The sequence below is a fragment of the Ahaetulla prasina genome, chromosome 15 (genome assembly GCF_028640845.1).
Source record: "Ahaetulla prasina isolate Xishuangbanna chromosome 15, ASM2864084v1, whole genome shotgun sequence".
Taxonomy (NCBI): domain Eukaryota; kingdom Metazoa; phylum Chordata; class Lepidosauria; order Squamata; family Colubridae; genus Ahaetulla; species Ahaetulla prasina.
The window spans coordinates 1,304,693-1,322,652 of NC_080553.1; the positions used below are offsets into that span (position 1 = coordinate 1,304,693).

The 17,960-nt window shown below is 48.4% G+C and overlaps 2 protein-coding genes across 6 annotated transcripts in view; one reads left to right on the plus strand and one right to left on the minus strand.

The window, feature by feature from the left end:
- GUCD1 (guanylyl cyclase domain containing 1) overlaps window positions 1-17,960 on the plus strand; it is a 319,725-nt gene that overhangs the window by 135,021 nt on the left and 166,744 nt on the right. The gene's annotated exons all lie outside the window — the stretch shown is intronic.
- SPECC1L (sperm antigen with calponin homology and coiled-coil domains 1 like) overlaps window positions 1-17,960 on the minus strand; it is an 88,010-nt gene that overhangs the window by 41,340 nt on the left and 28,710 nt on the right. For all 5 annotated transcript variants that reach the window (XM_058158258.1, XM_058158257.1, XM_058158255.1 and 2 more), the window contains 2 exons: window positions 6,492-6,565; window positions 4,827-5,002 (listed from right to left, as the gene is read on the minus strand). In XM_058158258.1, the coding sequence (XP_058014241.1) occupies window positions 4,827-5,002; window positions 6,492-6,565 (250 nt within the window). The remainder of the gene's footprint in view (window positions 1-4,826; window positions 5,003-6,491; window positions 6,566-17,960) is intronic.

Consider the following 17,960-nt stretch of genomic DNA (forward strand, 5'->3'; position numbering starts at 1 on the left):
CTGACGGTGGTAGACAAGTCCTGTTCTGCAAGTTGATGAGAACTGGACTGAATAAGAATATTGTCCAGATAGAATTGAATTCTGATAGGAAGCGTGTGGATATGGCCCACCAGGGCGGCCATCAGCTTGGTAAACACTCTGGGAGTGAAGGACAGTCCAAAAGGCAACGCCTGGTATTGATAATGCCTTCCGCCATAATGAAATCTGAGAAACTATTGATGAGCCAGATGGATGGGGACATGGAGGTAAGCCTCCATCAGGTTCACCGACGTGAGGCCCTTTCTCATGCCCTCCAAGATGGTCTGGAGAGATTGCATCTTGAACTGTCGATAAACTATGTGACGGTTCAAGGTCTTGAGGTCTAACCTCAACCCTAACCTCCAGCCCCCCGAAGATTTCTGAATAATGAACAGCCTGGAATAAAATCCCAGATCTCGTTGTGCCTCTGGAACCAGCTGAATGGCCTGAATGTCCAGAAGATGTTTTATGGCCATTTCCATGAGGCGCCTCCATGTCTGATCTTGCGACATGGGACACCAGATAAACAGTTTCTGGTTTAACAGGGGACTGGAGAGGAACTCTAGGGAGAGTTTCTTATTGATGTCCTGGTGGGATCTGGTGTCGGATATCGGAAGTCGATCCTGCAATTGCCTTAACCAGACCAGGGTAGCTCTGTTGAAAAATGATGCCCCTCTAACTGCCCAAGCTGAAGCCTGATGAGCCTTCACCAGAGATTGCTCAGATCTCTTATCCTCAGGTTGGAGATTTTCCTCCGGCGGCCCCGGCAAATTAGAATTGCATGACAAAGACACCACTGGAGCATCAACAGAAGGCACCTGGAGAACCTTGGAAAGGTCCATCTCCATATTGTACAGTCATCTGTCTAACCCACTGGGGTTAGGGCCTAAACCAGGTGAGGACCACTGTTGTTGGACAATGTCCAAGAAAAGTCGAGGAGCTGGAACCTCTTCTGATTCAGTGTCAGGTCCAGCAAACAAAGGATCCGCAGTATCACAGGAATCCAAAGGTGGATTTGGAATGTTCTGGACAGAGCCCTGTTGCGAAGTCGTTTTAGCCTTATGCAGCAATGATTTAAACAGATGAGGACGAAACAGTCCTACAAAACTGGTTGATTGGGCAAAAGACCTTCATCGTCAAGAGAAATAGATATCTTTCCTTAGTGCCTCCCCCAATAGAGATGCCTGGCTAGATGAAACCCCAGAACCACGTGACTCATCAAACGGTAGGTCTTCCTCCATTAAGAGAGGCCCTTGTTGATAAGGATGGGCTCTGGATACATCAGAGGCTACAGAGACAGTACTCAGTTGAAGCCCAACTACAATGCCCTGTTTGATGGCTTCAGAAATGAAATTAGACATTCTGGGAGAAATTTGCTCTAATGAGCCTGATTCAGGCCTTAGGTCTGCAGCCGTAGGAGTGAAAGATGCCTCACCTTCTATCCCCAGGTTGCTGCCAAGAAGGACCAGGCAGCTCCAGGACTGGCATAGGTCCAAAAAGCAGCTCATGATTGCTGGGCAAAACAGGGCCTTGTTCCCTGATCTCATCAGGAGACCAAGTAGCTGGAGGTAACTCCTCAGGAATTACAGGCAGGACATGCTAACTAGGAGAGATAAACTGTGAACCAGAAGGTTCTTTGCTTTCGAGGGTCACTATTGCTGCGACCCCCTCCTTATTGGTTTGTGCGTTTGAGAATCTGCCCCTCCTGAAGCCTTGGAAGCTTTCTTACGGCTCGATGCAGTCTTAGAATGAGATTTGGATTTAGAAGAGGTGTGGCCAGCACGAGCAGAAGCCATCTTGGAACTCCGAAGGGGCTCTAGGCTGCAGAGGCTTGATTATATTACTGTGGCCGGTTGCACAATGCTGAGCTCAGGAGGCTCACCGCACTGAATTCCAAAGGTAGAGAAAGAGAAGCAGGGGAGGACGTGAGATTGCCGTGAACTAACTCCCCCGTCTTCTAGCGCTCCCCCTGCAGCCAATCCTGAAACTGTTCCACGGAGCTAATATCACTCAAAGATGCCCCCCCCCGGGAGATTCAGGCTGTCGGGAAAGAAAACGAAGGCTAGCCTCCGTCGCTCTAATCTTACCCGATCCAAAATGGCCACCGCCTTCCTTGCCGCTCTCCCAAGGCAAACCGCTCGAGCTAGGCTCGTGGGTAGTGTCTGGCTGCTGCCGCCGAGAGTCCTCTCTCTCTCTCTCCCCGATTGCCCCACCAGCGCTCCAGAGTCAGACTCGTGGCACTGCCTCCTTGGGGACAAAGGGACCAAATCCTCGTGTCCCTTGTGCTCAGTGGTTCAGGGACAGGCCCGTGAGCACTGCTGTGAGGTCTGCCGTCAAGACCTCGCCACCATGCGGCCTTCAGCAGGCTCAGGCTGAATTGCCCTTCATGCTGGAAAACAGAAAGGAGGTCCCTTCATTCAGTTGAAGCCCTCCCTCTGCTATTTATGGAATCCAAATTTATTCTTTTTCTTCTAGTCAAATTACAGCCAGGAATGGTCAGCTCGATGGAAAAATGTCTGTCCAGCTAAACTGAGTCTAAAAAGCTGGAGAAGCAACATGAAGAGGCATGGCTTAACACTTTGCAGACTCAGTCCTAGCAGCTAACAGAGTTAACCCATTCCTGACTGCTGTTCCCTCCTGTATGGAGAATGGACCGCTCAGATGGAAACAAGAGAGGAGGTGATTGGGGCTCCCCCCTTTCTCAGTTAGGCTCGGCTTTCCTTCTTGCAGACATAAAGGAGTGGTGGGGCAGGAATAGCACCAGGGCCAGTCCAAATGGGGAGAGGCCTCCAAAGTCAGCCTTACCACTTAATCTCCTCTTGTCAGAAAAGATGAGTGGGGGGAAAAAGGTCCAGTGATTGGAGAGGACTACAGGTGGTCTTCAATTTACAGACATTCATTTAATGACAATTCCAAAGTTACAACAGTACTACAATGGTGATAAGTGACCATTCCTCACATTTATGACTGTTGCAGAATCCCCATAGTCCAGGGGTCAGCAACCTTAAATACTCAAAGAGCCACTTGGGCCCGTTTCCCACAGAAAACAAAACCCTGGGAGCCACAAAACCTGGATGGGTGTGGCCAAGTCAATGTCACTCACTCCCACCCAGTCACATGATATGTCTACCCCAGCCATGTCTACCCAGGTTTTGTGGCTCCGTGTTTTCTATAGGAGATAGGTAACTCCCTGTCTCTCCCTCCCATTTCTTTCTCCCTCTCTATCTCCCCCCCCCCATCATTCCCTCTCTCTGATCTTTTTCTCTATCTCCCTATCACCTTCTCTATCTCCCTCTCATCCCTCTCTCATTTCTCTCTCTCTTTCTCTTTCCCCTCTCTTTGTGGGTTTCTCTCTCTGTCTGTGTGTGTCTGTGTATGTCACTCTCTCTTGCTCCCTGCCTCTGTCTCTTCTCATACTCGAAAAGCTGAAGCAATGAGCTTGCAATCTGCTGCGGAGGAGGCTTTCCTCCTCCTCCCCTTCCTCCTCTCACACTCCCCTGATGGCTGTGGCGGGGCCAGGAAGATGTGCACGAGAAGAGGGGGAGGAGGAGGGAAGCCTACTCCGCAGACTGCGCTCATTGCTCCGCCAGCCTGGCTTTCCAAAAGGAAGAAAAAAAACAGCTGGCAAAAAGCCCCAAAGAGAGCACGCAGGGCTACAGGGCTTTCGGGGGAGGGGGGGGGCAGGGAGCGAGAGAGAGGGAGATACACAGAGAGAGATAGGGTGGGTGGGTTTCTCCAGGGGAAATAAAAGCAAACAGAAATATAGTTCTTTCTGAAAGAGCTGAGATCGGGAAGGCACAGGAAACAGAAAGCGGTGTGGGCAGGGGAGCACTTCCCCATGCTGCCCCTTTCTTTTTCTTGGCCCTGCCAACAAAGGAGGTTGGAAGGCCAGGCTTGGGGGGCGGCCCCCACCCTGCAGGATCCACCCCCGCCATTCTCTCCCAGCAGCCTTTGATGGTGGCAACAGCAAATATACCAGGCAGAATGCTGTTGTCGTGCAAAGGCAAGTGGAGGGGCGCTTTGCTCCCGCACTAAGGGTCCAAACATGCAATTGCCGTGATAGGGTGACAGGGAGCCACGGCAGAGGGCCCAAAGAGCCACATGTGGCCCCAGAGCCACAGGTTGCTGACCCCTGCCATAGTGGCATGAGAAAAATTCAGGTGCTTGGCAACTAGCATGTATTTATGATGGCTGCAGCGTCCCAGAATCACATGGTCATCATTTGTGACCTTCCCATTCGGCTTCCGACAAGCAAAATCAATGGGAGAAGCCAGATTCTTATAATGACATGTGATTCATTTAACAACTGCAGCCATTCGCTTAACATGGCAAAAAAAAAAGTAATATCAAGCGCAAGTCATTTAACAAGCGCTTTGCTTAGTAACGGAAATTCTATTCCCAACAGAATTCTGTATAGGTAGTCCTCAATGTATGACAATAATTGAGCCTGGAATTAAGTCATGCAAACAGCCATAAATGTAGGCTGGCTACCGAATACCCAAAATATGATTGTGTGACCACTGGGGGTGTGTGGCTGTGGGAACTTCCCACCCTGGGGAGGATTGTTGTAACTGCAAATGATCACTGAGCAACTAGTTGTAAGTTGAGGACTATCAGTAGTTAAAAAAAAGAAAGGATTTTAATTTACCGTTTTTATAAATCTCCTCTAAGAGTTGAACAAAAAAAACAACAAACCCTGTAAGTTATCTGATATACTCTCGTGCTCAACAATTGCGTGCTGTGCTGCTTTCAGAAATGTAAGAAATTACCATAAATAAATTATAGATAATTAAGTTTGATTAACATACTTGCGTGACTTTATTTCCTCAAGCTCTTTGGTGAGCTTTTCATTCTTTTCTTGAGCTTCATGCAGCCTGCGCTTCAAGTCTCCAATTTCCTCCTGGGCTTCAGATTTGATATCATTAGCAATGACCACCGCAGTCTGCAAGTCTGCTTGAAACTGGCGCCACTCTGCAGACTCTTCCTGAAAATAAGCAGGGATCAGGCAGTGGATTCCCAAGCAGGGACCAGACAGGGGTGCAATTCAACCGGAAGAGACAATGGAAAGTGGCATCTTTTGAGACTGTGTGCTCAGCTGGGGGGGGGGGGGGAGAGAGAGATGAAATCCTAAACAGCTGCCAACTGCAAGTCTGACAATTGACAGCCTGCTTGGGAACGCCTGGCAGGATGGCACTCTCTCATGACAATACCCTGCCTGCCCTCTCCAACAACTCTTGCCATCTTCTTAGGGTTTGCAATCCACACTTTGAGAAACTGTGGAGCGAAGGAATACACTACGGTTATTTTGAGTGAATTTAAAATCCTATACTTCAAATCCAGTCATAAGTAGCCGTGGGGAGAACTGTCATATCTTTAAACAGTCAGAAAGCCAGATACCTTGAAGAACTCTAGGATGAGAAATTGATCGGTAAACACTTTGAAAAAAAGATGGTGAATAAAAATAATTAGCAAAAAAAATTGGTCAAAATAAATTATTCCAGATTGATCTTATTTTTTGATCTGAAAATTTCTTAGTAGCATAAATGCAATAGATAAAATGCACTTGATTATAGCAAACTATTTGGCAAAATCTCCCATGGCATGTAAATCAGCAGGTGTGGGCTGAAGGATGAGACAATTAAGTAGCTCTGGAGCTCCCTCAAAAATCAGACGGGTCCTTCTCAATGTTTTTATCCAATTGGAGGGAAGGGGTTTTTTTTTTTTACAAAATTCAGTCCGGGACTCTTCTGTGTTTATATTAGCAATGTGAATGAGGATGTGGAAAGACTGCTTAGAAAGTCTGCAATACAGCAAAATTCAATGAATAGATAGCATAGATCCCAGAACACAGGAACAACAATGAAAAAGACCATGACAGCTTAAGGGAAATGGGCTGAAAATATCACAATGGGGTTTAATGTGAACTTGAAATGAAAGACAGAGATCAAGGGTAAGGAATCTTTCATTTAACGGTAATATTGTGGCAAGATCTTGTGAGTTGATCAGTTATTAAATATGATCCAGCATACGCTGTGGCAGCAAAAAGCCCAAGGCAGGAGCGGTTCCCATTCCAGTGTATATCCTGTGCTGGTCTGATCTCCCTTTCGGTAGCAGCAGTTTGAGAGCAGAAGGGAGGACCCAGAAAAGTGACAGCTTCCCTTCATTGAATGTGCTCAAGTGGGGTCCAGCATCCCTCAGCTCTGGATTCCTACCCAAAGGAGGGATCTAATGACCTACGTGGCTCCTTACGGATAAAGAACTGCAGAAGAGACATCCATCCTTTTCAAACCCTTACGGAAAAGAACGAGAAGGTAACTGGGCTGAATAAGGAGCCTCTTTGGTCTAGTAGTTAAGGCACCAGGCTAGAAAAGGGAAGACCGTAAGTTCAACTTCCACCTTATGCATGAAAGCCGGCTGGGTGACTTTGGGCCAGTCCCTCTCTCTCTCTCAGCCCAACAAACATGACGACTTACCCTCAGCCGCCTGTGCAGGGTCTTGATCTCTCTTTCCATGTCATGCTTCTGATCCTGAAGTTTCTTAACTGTGTCTAGCAAATAAAAAGTAGCACAGGATTTAACAATACACCTGAACACATTTCATGCATTTATTATATTTTTATGTATCTAACAACCAAAGTTCTCTGGACAGACTGCAAAACTGTTATATAAAAGTAAGTATCCCTCATGTATAAAAATAATAAAGATGTCTTGGGAGAGGTAAGTATATTAGACTGGCATCCTAAACACCTTAGAAGGAACATTGGCTTACCTAAAGGTTCCTTCTATGTACGCTGCGTGAGAGTCCAAAGCAATGGGTTGTTAACTTCATCTGATTGGCCTGAGACTGAGTTGAATTTGTTTAAACACACCTCCTCTTCCTGTTTAGCTCCAGTTTATTAACGAAGAAGCGGTATTGGAGAAGACAAACTCAATTTGAAAACTGGAAAAAACGGAACAATAACCTCCAGCTTCCTGTATATAGAAAAAAGCAATAAGTGAAATAAGGGAGGGGTTGGACTCTCACGCAGCGTACATAGAAGGAACCTTCAGGTAAGCCAATGTTCCTTCTCCTGTACGCTGCTAAGAGAGTCCAAAGCAATGGGATATACCCAAGCTAAATATCCCTAGGGCGGGAAAGGAAAGATTAGGAAGACTCAGCAACAGGAAGAACTCGCTGCAGGACCCTCCGTCCAAATGAGGCCTCGGCTGAGGCAAATTGGTCCATCTTGTAGTTTTTAATAAATGGCGAAGGAGAGGCCCACGTGGCTGCTCTGCAAATGTCCAAGATAGAGGCCTGGGTGGCCCAGGCAGCTGTGGTGGCCGCGCTGCGGGTGGAGTGTGCGGTGATGCGGCCTGGAAGATGGTGTTTCTGCTGGTCGTAGGCCATGGAAATACAGGCCTTTATCCACCTGCCTATGGTGGATGGGGAGACTTTGGTGCCCAGAGCCCTTGGTTGAAAGGAAACAAATAGGGATTCTGTCTTCCGGAAAGGAGCTGTTCTGTTGAAGTAAATACGCAGGGCCCTTTTTACGTCCAGCGTGTGCCATCGACGCTCCGATGGATGCTTGGGATGAGGACAAAAATCCGGTAAGATGACTTCTTGAGACCTATGAAAGCTTGTGTTTATTTTAGGAAGAAAGGTAGGGTCTAATCGGAGAATGACTCGGTTAGAGTGAAAAATGCATAAGTCCTTCCTGACCGAAAGGGCAGCGATCTCGGAGATCCTGCGGGCTGAGGTTATGGCTATGAGAAAGGCGACTTTAAAGGTTAAGAGCTTGAGACTGGAGGAGCTCAAGGGTTCAAAAGGGGAAGACATAAGCTTCTGAAGGACAAGGGTTAGGTCCCAGGTAGGGTATCTGTGTACCGGAGGCGGTCGCAGATTGTAAGCTCGCCTCAGAAAACGTTGGATACGGGGGTGTTGAGAAAGTGTGGAGGTCCCGTCACAGAATAAAACAGTGGCAAGAGCTGCAACCTGCCAGCGGATGGTGTTGGTGGCTAAACCCTTGTCCAATCCGTCCTGGAGGAATTGCAGGATATGTCTAATGGAGGCAGAAGTAGGTTCTATTCGATGTCTAAGACACCAGCGATGGAATGATGACCATGTGGCCTCGTAAATACGCGTTGTGGATGGGTGTCTAGAAGCCAGAAGGGTGGAGATGACCCCCATGAAATGATTTTCTTTCCTTAGTATCTCCCGGTCAAGTGCCAGACGGCTAGTTGGTAACATTGAGGTTCTGGGTGGAGAATGGCTCCTTGGCGTAGAGAAATCTGATCCGATGGAATTCGCCAAGGTGGATTGACGGACAGGCTCACCAGATCCGCAAACCAACTCCATCGAGACCAGTAAGGGGCTATGAGGAGAACTTCTGCCTTCTGTTCCAAGATCTTTCGTATGACCCTTGGCAGAAGGGGAGTCGGGAGAAGGCATAAAGGCGGCCCCAGGGCCACTGACATCGCAGGGCATATGTTCCTTCTGCTCCTGGGGTTTGGAACCTGGAGAAGAACCTTGGAAGTTGTTTGTTGGTCGGGCTGGCAAAGAAGTCTACTATGGGATGCCCGAATTTGATCGTGATTGTGAGAAACAAATCCGGATGCAGTTGCCACTCTGATTGATCGATGGTCGTCCTGCTCAGCCAATCCGCTTGTGTGTTGGCGACTCCGGATATGTGGGCTGCCTGTAGTGAGAGAAGATGTTTTTCTGCCCACAGGCCTATGGCTGCAGCCTCTTTCATCAATATGCGGGATCAGGTGCCTCCTTGACGGTTCACATGGGCCTTCGTGGTAGTGTTGTCCGTCAGCAGTAGCACATGATGGTTTGATAGCTGCGCTTGGAAGTACCTGAGAGCTAGGTGAGCAGCTCTCATTTCCAACCAGTTGATGTCGTTCTTGAGGTCGTTGGGGGACCAACGACCCTGAGTCACCTGGTCTAATAGGTGGGCACCCCAGCCGTAGAGGCTTGCATCCGTGGTGAGAACAAGACAGCAATGTTCCTGGAATGAGCAGCCCTTTGTCAGGGCTGGAGACAGCCACCACTGTAGAGACTTTCTGACCCTTGGGGGGAAAGGAATTCTCATTTCGGTATGGCTGTTGCCTGTTCTTTGGTGTGGGAGAAGTAACCATTGTAGGGGTCGTGAGTGAAGACGTGCCCAGGGCACGATCGACAGACAAGAGACCATCTTTCCCAATAACTGTGAGAGCAGCATAAATTGGAACCTTCTTGAGTGCCTTTACCTTTTTTGTCGTGTCTCTTATGTTGAGAAGACGGTCTCGGGAAAGAAACTGTTCTGTTTCCCTCCCCCCAATACTCCCAGCAAAGAGTCAGTCAGAGGCCTTCTTTTCTCCTTTTATTTACATAAATAGATGTCCTGGCCACGTCTACCCACGGGCCTGCCAAGTTTCTGGAGATAACGAGGAAATTATAGATAAGGCCAGAATTACTCACGAATATATTCTTCCCTCCATTGATACAGTTTGTCCACGCAAATTCATTGCTTTGTCCAAGACAAAAAACCAGGAAGTCCCGCCTCCTATTTATAGTCTCTGCAGATGTCACTGCATGACAATTATGACTTGGCTTTATCCCAACGCTGCTTCTGCTGCGCGCGCCGGTCACGCCTGCGCAGTCTTGCATCACTCCAAAACCGTTCTTGGGGCGTTGCCAAATCAGAAGAAGGCTCCAGAGAATCAGGTCTTGCCGGCCCCTCCTCCTCCCTTTGAGTGGGTGCCAGGGAGGGAAAGGGCTCAAGAGAAGCAGGGCTTGCCAGGTCTTCTCCCTCACTTTCTGAATCATCCGAGTCCAGGAGTCCGGGTCCAGGAACCTGGGTCACAACACTATCCCTCACCGCAGGGCCCTTCCCCCGGGGCTGACGATCGGGATGCGGTCGGGCTGGGTTCTGCTCATGGAAGGCCTGCACCAGGTCAGGGGCATGAACGTCGGAGGCATCTACCCAGGAGAAATCAGTCCCGTATCCCTTCCACGCGATCAAATATTGGAAACGACCCTTCAGCCAGCGGGAGTCTCATACGCTGTGGACTTCGTATTCCTCCGACCCGTCCTCGGCGACAGTGACGGGTGCTGTTGGGCACCGAAGGGGACTCGGTGTGGCCTCAGGAACCAGAAGGGACCGGTGAAAGACGGGGTGGATCCGCATGGATCGTGGCAGGGTCAGTTGGTAGGCTACTGGGTTGATGACTGCCTCGACAGGGAACGGGCCGATGAATCTGTGGTCCAACTTCTTTACCGGGCGGTCGGACGGGAGGTGTTTGGTGGAGAGCCACACCCAGTCTCCAACTGCCAGCGGGGGCGTTGCCCGTCGGGAATGGTCGGCGGATCGTTTGTAGTCCTCCTTTGCCCAATCCAGCTGCTGACGTACCAACTGTTGGACTGCATGCAATTCCGTCAGGAAGGTCTGCGTTTCGGGAACAGGAGAATCCGGTGGTGCCAGAGGGAAGAGCCGCGGATGGTACCCCACAATGGCAAAGAACGGGGTCATCTGAGTAGAGGTGTGCTGAGAGTTGTTAAAAGCAAACTCCTCCAGGGACAGGTAATCGGCCCAGTTGTCCTGTTGCTGGTTGATGAAGCAGGAGTCCGGGAGTCCGGGTCCAGGAACCTGGGTCACAACAGAAACACCTGGCAGGATCTGGTGTTGATTCTCGCTCCCAGATGGACAATTTCGGTCGTAGGCACTAGATGGCTCTTCGCTCTGTTGACCGAAAAGCCGTGATCCTGTATTGTTACTTGTAAGTCCCGTAACGCCTGCTGGGCGGAAGACGACAGGATCAATATATCGTCCAGGTAACATTGAATTCGTACTGGAATTGTGTGAAGGTGGGCCGCCACAGCTTCCAGAATCTTGGTGAAGGTACGAGGAGCGGAAGATAGACCGAAGGGCAGGGCCCTGTATTGAAAGTGGGCCCCGGCATAAATGAACCTGAGAAAGCGTCTGTGGGCTGGTCTGATGGGTACATGTAGATAGGCCTCCTTGAGGTCGATGGATGTTAGATAGTCCCCCCTTCTGATGCTTCCAAAGATTGAATTGAGGGAGTGCATCTTGAATCTGCGATATTTGATATGAAGGTTCAGTTGCTTCAGGTCTAAGATGGCTCTGGTGCCGCCTGATTTTTTGTCCACTAAGAAAAGAATTGAATAGAAGCCGGTCCCCTGGTGAGGCGTGGGAACCGGTTCTATGGCACTGATGGACAGCAGGTGTTGAATCTCTTCTTCCATTTCAGCCCTCTTGGTGGGTTCTTTGGGAATCTGGCATTGGATGAATCTCCTCGGAGGATTTGAATTGAATTCGAGGGAGAGACCAAGGGTGATGGTTTGCAGTATCCAGGCATCGGTTGTCGTGTGGGACCAGGTAGGGGCGAACTTGGTGAGACGACCGCTGATGGGATCCTGGTTCCTGCGAAAAGGTCGAAAGCCGGATCCACGGGAGGGACGTCTGGTCTGGGATTGCCTGATCCTGTCACGAAAGGACTGTTTGTCCTGAAACCTGTCAGGGGGAGGCTGGAAGGAACGTTGATAGGCCGGGGATTGGAACCCGGGATCCTGGGTGCGAAAAGACTGTCTGCAGTAAGGAAGAGAAGGACGTCTGTCTGAACGTCTAGAGATGTAGGGAAGGATCTTACATTTGTCCTTTCCCTCAACTAAAATAGGGTCTAAGGCAGGGGTGTCCAAAGTTTTTTGAGTGAGGGCCAAATACAGAAAAATAAGCAAAGGCCCGGGCCACGGGGGGGGGGGATTTTTGTACCAGTTCTGTGGGCGTGGCTTATTTTGGGGTGTGGCTTGGTGGTCATATGACTGGTGGGCGTGGCTAACTCCTCATGTGACTGAGTGGATGTGGCTATGGGCATAGAAACCTAAATACATAGAGACCTAAATACTGACAGCGGCTACCAGTAATCCTCGGCTTGCAACCACTCATTTAGCGACCAATACAACAGCACTGAAAAAAGTGACTTACCACCAGTCTTTGCATTTATGACCTTCGCAGCATCCCCAGTTACATCAAAAGTCAAGCTTTTGGCAACCAGCATGTATTTACTGGGATTTTCCGCCGTCCGTCATGAACTCTCTTCCCACTGAGGGAGACACAGCAGCCAATGGAGGGACTCCGGGAGGCCCAGGCAAGGCCCGCACCGCTTCCTCGCAGCCACTCAGGTGTGCCACGCGGCTCCACCCAGGCCAGAAAGGGACGGGCTAACTAGGGGGCGAGTGGGCGGGCACCGCCTCCTCCAACGCCGAGTGGCGGCGGCGCGGCAGGCGCGGCGGCCAATGGAGCGGGCGAGCTCGGCGTCACGGGCCGGCACACGGGCCCGCTGGCTGAGGTAAAGCGGAGCGTGTGGCGGGCGCGCGGCGCTGCTTCAGCGGCGCATGGAGGCGATGCCTTGCCGCGACCGGTGCGTGGTGGGCCGGGCGGGGCAGAGGCCGGGATGCCGGCGGCGGCGAGCGGGCCTCGGCAGCTGCGCCGCCGACCCGGCCCGGGCAGCGGTGACAGCCTGAGCCGGACAGCAGCAGCAGCAGCGCCGACGGCAGCCGATGCTGCTGCGCTGGCGGGAACGGCTGCTGTGCGGACGGGGGCGCCGAGGAGGCCATGGCCACGTCGGGGACGGCGACGCGTCACGACTGGCCGGGATCGGGGGGGGCCCCGCTCAAACTCCTGCCCATGAGCGACCAGATCCGGGGCTGCAGACCATCATCCGCGACAAGTAAGCGCCCCTGAGCGCGTGCAGAGCGCCGCGCCGGAGAGGATCGCGGGGCTGGGAAGCAGGCGCCTCGCCCGCCTGGCTTCGGGGCTGCAGCCCAGCGTGGGGCGATGGGCGCCGCCGCCCGCCTCTTCCTCTGTCTGGTGGGCGGGCTGGAGCCATGGGCGTCCTGGGCGCCCTACAGCCCAGTGGCGGAATGGCGGCCCGCAGCCCGGGTGGGCGGGATCGCCTCAGCGGAGCCACTCCGCATCTGCAACCGGCGGCTTCCTTGGGGGCCAGGACGGGGGCCGCACCCCACTGTCCACCGAGAATTTGCTGCGGGCCAATAAAAACTGACCCGCGGGCCGCAGTTGGCCCGCGGGCCGTAGTTTGGACACCCCTGGTCTAAGGTTTCACCAGAGAGATCCACCCTTAAATGGGGCAGCCGCTAACCGCCATTTGGTCTTCATGTCGGCTTGCCATTGTCTGAGCCATAACAGCCTCCTGGAGGTGATGCCGGAGGCAAGGGCTCGGGATGCAAATTTTGCAGAATTAAGGGTGGCATCCGCAGTGTATTCAGCAGCCGCTACCAATTTATTTATGTCCTGATGTAATCTGGAGTCATCCTGAGGAATCCTCTCCTGCATTTGTCTGAGCCATATCAAAGAGATTCTAGCAAAGAATGAGGCTGCTGTGGCAGATCTGATAGCCCAGGCAGCCGCTTGATGGGTTTTGCGGGTGGAGAGTTCCGCTCTGCATTCCTCCGTTCGGAGACCTTCTGCTGCATCTGAAGGCATAATGTTGGAGGAAGAAGCCAGAGTGGCAATTGGGGTGTCTATGGTAGGAACCTTAAGGAGGTCCTCAAGCTCTTGATCCGTCGTGTACATCTTTTTGTCTGAGCCACTAGGAGTAGGAATGGCACCAGGGTGACCCCATTGACGTTGGATGGTGTCCAAGAAGAGCTTGGGTGATGGAATTACCCGTTGCTCTGAGACTGGTTCAGTAAAGAGGAATTTGTTGGGGTCTGACGGATCTGAAGCTCCCTCAGATTGGCGTAAGACAACCCCCATGTTGGCCGTAACTTTTGCCTTGTGTAGTAATGTGTAGAAAAGCTCATGGCGAAAAAGGCCGGTGGGAGCAGGTTTGTCTGGGGCAGACTCTTCGTCTTCAGACAGGTTATACTCTGCTATGTCTTCCTCCCCCAAAAAGGAGTCCTCACTATAATGCGAAGGGGTTGGAGAGCGTGTGCGCAGCGCGCGTAGCCTGGGTGGGTGGCTATCAGAAAGGAGTCTTTGGTCAGAGCTGCCTGTAGGAGATGGCGCTGGGAAACCTCTCTGCGTGAAGGCATTGTCAATGCCTTAAGAAATGGTTTGCATGATAAGATGACGTATATCCTGAGGAATGGCAGGATTACTGTCCTCTCTGTGGGAGACTCCCGCTGCTGTGGTAGTGAAGGTGGCAGAAGGTGCCTGATGTGGAGGCTCAGGCATGGCTCTAGAAGAATCTCCAAAAACTGTACAAATTGTTTCCTGGTTTTCTCCTGAACCACTAGGGATAGTGGGAGACCATCCAGGCTGATTTAATAGAGGAGAATCTTCAGTTAGTGGAACAGAAGTTTCCCTGCCTTCCTCTGCTAATTTTTGTTTTGCTTTATCAAATTGCCTATCCAAGGCCTGTTGTCTTCTTGAGGCATCTCTCTCTGCAGCAGCAGAGGTTTGGAGAGAAGTAGAAGACTTAGATTTGGTGGCAGAAGCCCTTGATTTGGATCTGCTCTTGTGAGGGGGAGGAGCCACGCTGGTAAGGTGTCCTTGGGAGGGCGAGGCAGAAGCCCGGGAAAGAGATTTGCTGCAATCCGCCATCTTGGAAATGAGGCCTAGTGGTTATCAGAGGCCTTGGAATATATGCCCAAATAATATATGGCCCTGATCTGAGAATCCTGGAATAAGATCAAACAATAAGGGCCAGTTAGCACCAAGCTGACACCACAGCTGGATTCAAGCATTCAAAGGCTGCCTGGGGGGTTGCTTGGGGGGGGGGTCCCCAAATGGCGCGAAGCAGGCACCACTGCTCCTAAAGCGCCTTTTTATTGCAGCGTTGGCAGGGGGAGCTAGCCTTCGACACCACGGATCTTTTTCTCCACCCCTGCAAGCACGAAGCCGACACCACGGCTTCTCCTGCGCTCCGCTGGCCTCCACGTACAGTTTGGTGAGGTCCAGTGATGTCCGTTCCTCAAACCGGCGATTCTACGAGGCTTGAGAGGCTTGGAATATAAAAAAATGGCCGCCGGCCTTCGGGCGGCTCAGCTGAGCGGTGCTGCGCTGCGCGCGAAGCGCGAGCCTCTTTCCTTGCCGCTCCGGCTCCCAGCAGTCAAGAAAAAACAATTGGGCACTTTAAAACTTTTTTAAAAATTTTTTCCTGATTTATTGAAGTCCTATGAGCTGATAAAAGAGTCAAAAGCAATGGAGCTAAAGGAGGTAGTCTCTCTATGGCCGACTGAGTTAATAAACTGGAGCTAAACAGGAAGAGGAGGTGTGTTTAAACAAATTCAACTCAGTCTCAGGCCAATCAGATGAAGTTAACAACCCATTGCTTTGGACTCTCTTAGCAGCGTCCAGGAGAATGTATGTTCTATGGGAAAAATGGTAGCCTACACCTAAGACCACCTTGGGACTCAACTCACTTCCCTAATTTATGGGCACCGCTGAATTTTACTGTAAGTTCCTTAGTTTGTCTCCAGGACAAAATATGTTTGTTTCAGATTAACTTTTCATGTACTGCAGTTTTGCTCAAAAGCTGCTATTAAGACAGGTTAGCCACTGCCTTTCAGAGTTTGGCTTTCCAGCTTATGATACCAGCTTTCAAAATCTAAGACCGCCATCTAGTGTGAAGTTCAAGGAGAAAGCAAAGGCCCGATTTGGGAAAATCTTTCTATATCTACGTTCTTTTTTAATTAGTGGTTGTAAAATTATTTCCTTTACAGCTTAATCTCTGAGGTATGCAAGACCGTGTAGATACTGTAACCAGCTTAGCCGTAAAATGTTAGATTTTCAACATCCATCTTTTTGTTATTATTACATCTGGTTTAAAACAAATGGTAACAAATTTATTTCTTTGTCTTATTGTCTACAATACTTCTAAATCTGTGAGACAAATTTGGTAGAAAATAGCACCAGATAAGCAGAAACAGTCAAGGAAGAAATGATCCACTCAGGACTGGCTGGGTTGCATCTGAACAAGCCAGGCAGCTTTGTTGCTCCCTGCACAGATAGGGAAGAAGCAAGTTCAATCACCAACCTTTACCTTTTCTATCAAAGCATTAATGGGGCTCATTTTTTCAACCACTTATTCTAGTGAAAGTAAAACACTTCCCCTTTTTATAAAACATTCTCTTCATCCCGTTTAATGCTATCTCTCTTTTTTTTGCCATTTTTTTTATTTTTTTACAAGCATAATTAAAAAAAATCATTGTGAACAAATTATTGGTCAGGTACATCTTTAAACATATCAAGTTTCACCTAAGTTATAATCTAATACAATGTATTTTCCTTCTTCCTCTTTAAATTCAATTATTTATTTGCACACAATCTGATTATAGAAATAAATCAAATTCAACCCATTCAGGAGAATATTTAAATGAAGTCTAGTCCCCGTGCTTAATTCCCTTCAACATCATTAATAAATTCTATTTACGTTTTACAATTTCACCACTCTCAGCTTTATATCTACATTACTAATCAGAGGTCATCCTATCTAAAATCTGTTTCTTAAAACTGCCCAGAGATCACATAGACAATTCCATTCTTCCCTCATCTTCCTCTACCTCTAAATCAATAACATATATTTAAAGTTTTCCATTTAATCCATTTTAATATCAAGTAAAACATTTAACATTTGCAAGGGTAGTCACTAATTCTTTCCCCCAGTTATTCTCCCAAAATATTTCCTTAGAAGTTTTATCAAATCCTTTCATTACCTTACTTATTTGCAAAAAAAAAAAAAAAAAAAAAATCTTCCTCAGTATAATAAAAGTCATTTCCCTCTTATTTCAATTTATTCTAGTATTTTTCCCTCCATTTCCCAAAACCTCAATTATTTTTATCATAGTTGTCACTCATATTTTAATATAAATATTAACATTTTTAAAAATGAATCTCTTAACATAACTCTAAAGGCAGCCATTAGTTCCTTTAAAAAAAAGTCGTGCGTCTACATCAGCAGCGCCTTCTCCGTGGGAATAGTCCACTATTCCATTCTTACTTTCCTTCTTTGCCTCTGAGTTCTTCTTAAATAAGAATCTCCGCTTAAATCAATAATCCAAAGACACCATCTAGAAATCCCTTCTAAAACTGTTGTGTGGTTCCAGCAACCAATCCTGTAACTGTCTTTCTCTGCCTTTAGATGTCTTTTTGAAACAGTTACTGTTCACAGATGATAAGTATAAGTTTATATATATTGTTTTGACAAATAAATAAATAAATTAAATTAAATTAAAATAAAAGTAGCCATTTTGGTGACAAAGATCCTTTGTTCTCAAATGCTTTGGTACGTGGAGGTCAGTTTTCCAGGATTTTCCCTTAATTATATTTATATCTTCCAGATTCTTATGTCCTATTGATATCTTTAATATTCCATAAATTTAAAACAGAGGGATTTGAGATATTCACATAAAAAACAATTCAATAGCTTCTTTTACTTTTTTCTCCTATTTAATTTCCAATATAATCCATTAAAACTTCCAAGAATCTCCAAACCATTATTTAGTTGGAAAAAGTTTATTTTTCTTTTCTTTATTTAAATGGGGCTCTGCTTCCATTCCAAGCCCTATCTTCTCTCTTTCACTTTCCGAATGTGTATTCTCCAAATTGACTTTCACTTTCACTTGCTATTCAATTAGCCGCCAATCTACAAGTTCTCCACAAGGCTTCTGCCTCTTTTGAATTCTTATTGGCGCAAACCCCGGAGACATCGGGGTTTGTGACCGTCTTGCCTGCGACACTGGCCACGCCCTCTAATGCTATCTCTTGTTTAGAAAAGGAAACTGAATCATATATACATATGGAGTTATTTAATCTCTACCTACTTTCAAATTTTATTATTCAATATAATGGCAATATTATATTTCACTTGAAAAGCTATACAATTGTGAATCTACATCCTCCTTCCAAGGTTTAAGATATGCTTTTCTACTTATATGCAGCTTTTTCTTTCTCAATACAATTTTTAGAAAAAACGCTTCTTATGAATTCCAGAGTTTCC